Source organism: Penaeus monodon, chromosome 14 (genome assembly GCF_015228065.2).
Source record: "Penaeus monodon isolate SGIC_2016 chromosome 14, NSTDA_Pmon_1, whole genome shotgun sequence".
NCBI lineage: Eukaryota > Metazoa > Arthropoda > Malacostraca > Decapoda > Penaeidae > Penaeus > Penaeus monodon.
Genome location: NC_051399.1, coordinates 19,556,881 through 19,559,380, shown reverse-complemented (window position 1 = coordinate 19,559,380; position 2,500 = coordinate 19,556,881). Strand labels below are relative to the sequence as shown.

General features: G+C 43.8%; 1 protein-coding gene across 1 annotated transcript in view; it reads right to left on the bottom strand.

The window, feature by feature from the left end:
• Positions 1–2,500, bottom strand: part of LOC119580944 (carboxypeptidase B-like) — a 10,956-nt gene that overhangs the window by 4,092 nt on the left and 4,364 nt on the right. The window contains exons 4-9 of the mRNA XM_037929189.1: positions 1,970–2,072; positions 1,547–1,628; positions 1,280–1,433; positions 623–768; positions 273–363; positions 1–86 (exon numbers count right to left, since the gene is read on the bottom strand). The exon at positions 1–86 is cut by the window's left edge and continues 27 nt beyond it. Coding sequence (XP_037785117.1) covers positions 1–86; positions 273–363; positions 623–768; positions 1,280–1,433; positions 1,547–1,628; positions 1,970–2,072 — 662 coding nt within the window. The remainder of the gene's footprint in view (positions 87–272; positions 364–622; positions 769–1,279; positions 1,434–1,546; positions 1,629–1,969; positions 2,073–2,500) is intronic.

Below are 2,500 nucleotides of genomic sequence, written 5' to 3'. Positions count from 1 at the left end.
GTCCCGAACCGCCCTCGACTCGCGCTCACTGAAGGGCTGGCGGCCCATGTGCATGGACGCGCAGGGGTCAGGGCTGGAGTCGGGGCCTGCGTCGGGGAGGGAGGGGCGAGCGCGACTCATCAGCAAATGAATGCAATAAATGAATAAAATGCAAATGAATCTAAATGCAGAATATATATCTCTTATACATTTGTGCACAGATAATTTTTTCGGGGTGTGTTTGTATTTAATTTTTGTATAAATATCAGGTCGTCCAAAGAAGTCATACATACCTCCCCATGCGTAATCAAAGTTTCTGTTGAGGTCGACCCCAATGCAGTCCTCTCCCTCAAACTTGGCTCTGTTCTTTCGCCAAAGTCGATCCTGAAAGAAATTTTGGGTAAACACAACGATTATCATGAGTGTACCCGACCAGAAGAACTATATGCTAAATGTTGTTTCACCAGGAAAGTGCTAGAATCGAGCAGGAATGGATAGCAGCAACGGCTTCAAGTTAAAACAGCGTTCACATTATGATGCTGTACAAAAAAGAGAAAATATATACATGTAATACAGGAAAGAGACTATACCCCCATGGGAGTAACTCTATGGATGCCATTCATCACATAGCCTGGCCTCTTACGTGCGTCCATGAGTAGACATAGCCGTCAGGGTTGAGGAGCGGGAGGACGCGCCACTCAAGGCCGCGCGCGAGGGCCGGCGACTCCAGCAGGCGGCTCAGCAGGTACAGTGCTGCCGCGGGACTCACCCACTCCCGCGCATGCGCCCCTGAAGAAAATATAAGCTTGGGAATATTGCAGGCTCTTAGTTTCACCAGCGAAGCAAGTGCGGAAAAAAGTAGAGAATATGTACTCATTATTTGCGCTCTTATTTCAGAATCTTATAAAAATCATTTTCAAGGTTATGATGCTCAAAACCCAAGAGGAAGACCAGGTAAACTATGGGAAAATATATAAGTACAGCATACGAACACATGCATGTGTGTGTACATGTGTATATATAGATATAGTGTACGGTGTGTGTGTGTGTGTGTGTGTGTTTGTATTTGTATTTGTATTTATATATACTCATAAACATGCGCACACACATGTATATATGCGTGTGTGCATATGTATACACACATGCATATAATGTACAGTACACACACATACCAACATGCTGTATATTAGTTCTCTTCTATCTTTCGAATCATATTATCGTATTAACATCCTTTTATCTACAGTATTTTTGCCTCTCCCTTAGCAACCCTCTTCATGCAAACCGGGACTGCGACACTGACCGCCATCGACAACAATGACTGGCTCGTCCGCGCTGGCTCTGGGTGATGCGATGACCAAAACGTATATAGGCCTGTTTTCCTCGCTGAGGCCTGCTATCCGCAGCTGGACCCGATCAGGGTACTTTTGAGGCAGACTTTCTATATAGGATACGATCTAGACCGGGAAAAAGTTCAGTACATTAAGGATATTGTACAGGATAATAACGATACACATTCGGCACATGAGACGGGTGATACACAGCGTTTCTGCCGAATATCTCGACTCACCTCCTCGTAGGTCATGAAGCGTGCGAACGTGGCCTCGCCCGCGGCTAGTGCGCGCAAACGTGTGGATTTTTCATTCATTATCCTGAGAAGGAAATTTCACAAACAAATGACGATATATATCATATGCGTGTGCCAGCACTTCTTTGGTTTATTAGGAATTCCATAATGCAGTTTATATTCAGCTCAAATTAACCACTAGTTGGGCTTTTAGATCCACTAGAAGAAATCCAGTATGTGTGTGCGCGTGTGTGTGTGCGTGCGTGCGTGTATGTATGTAAGTGTTTGCGTGTGTACGTATGTGTGTGTGTGTGTGTGTGTGTGTGTGTGTGTGTGTGTGTGTGTGTGTGTGTGCATCGAAGTATGCATGCTTTTTTTCAGTACTTTACATATATGGTATGCTCAATGGGAGGAGGAGCAACTCACTGTGCGAGGTCGTCCACGACGGTTTTCGTCGTCATATTTTTCTCCTTCAGTTCAGCCGTGACTTCTTCTACGACCTCGGAAGGAACCGCAATCTCCACAACACCTGCCAGGACAAGGAGGTACAATGCACACACACACACACACACACACACACACACACACACACACACACACACACACACACACACACACGCGCGCACACACACACACACACACACACACACACACACACACACACACACACACACACACACGCACACACCACACACACAACACACACACACAGCACACACACACGCACACACACACACACACACACACACACACACACACACACACACCACACACACACACACACACGCACACACACACACACACGCACACATATATATATATATATATATATATATAGATATATATATATATATATATAATATATATGTATATATATATATATATATATATATATATATTACACATACATACATATATATAAAATATATATATATATATATATATATATATATATAT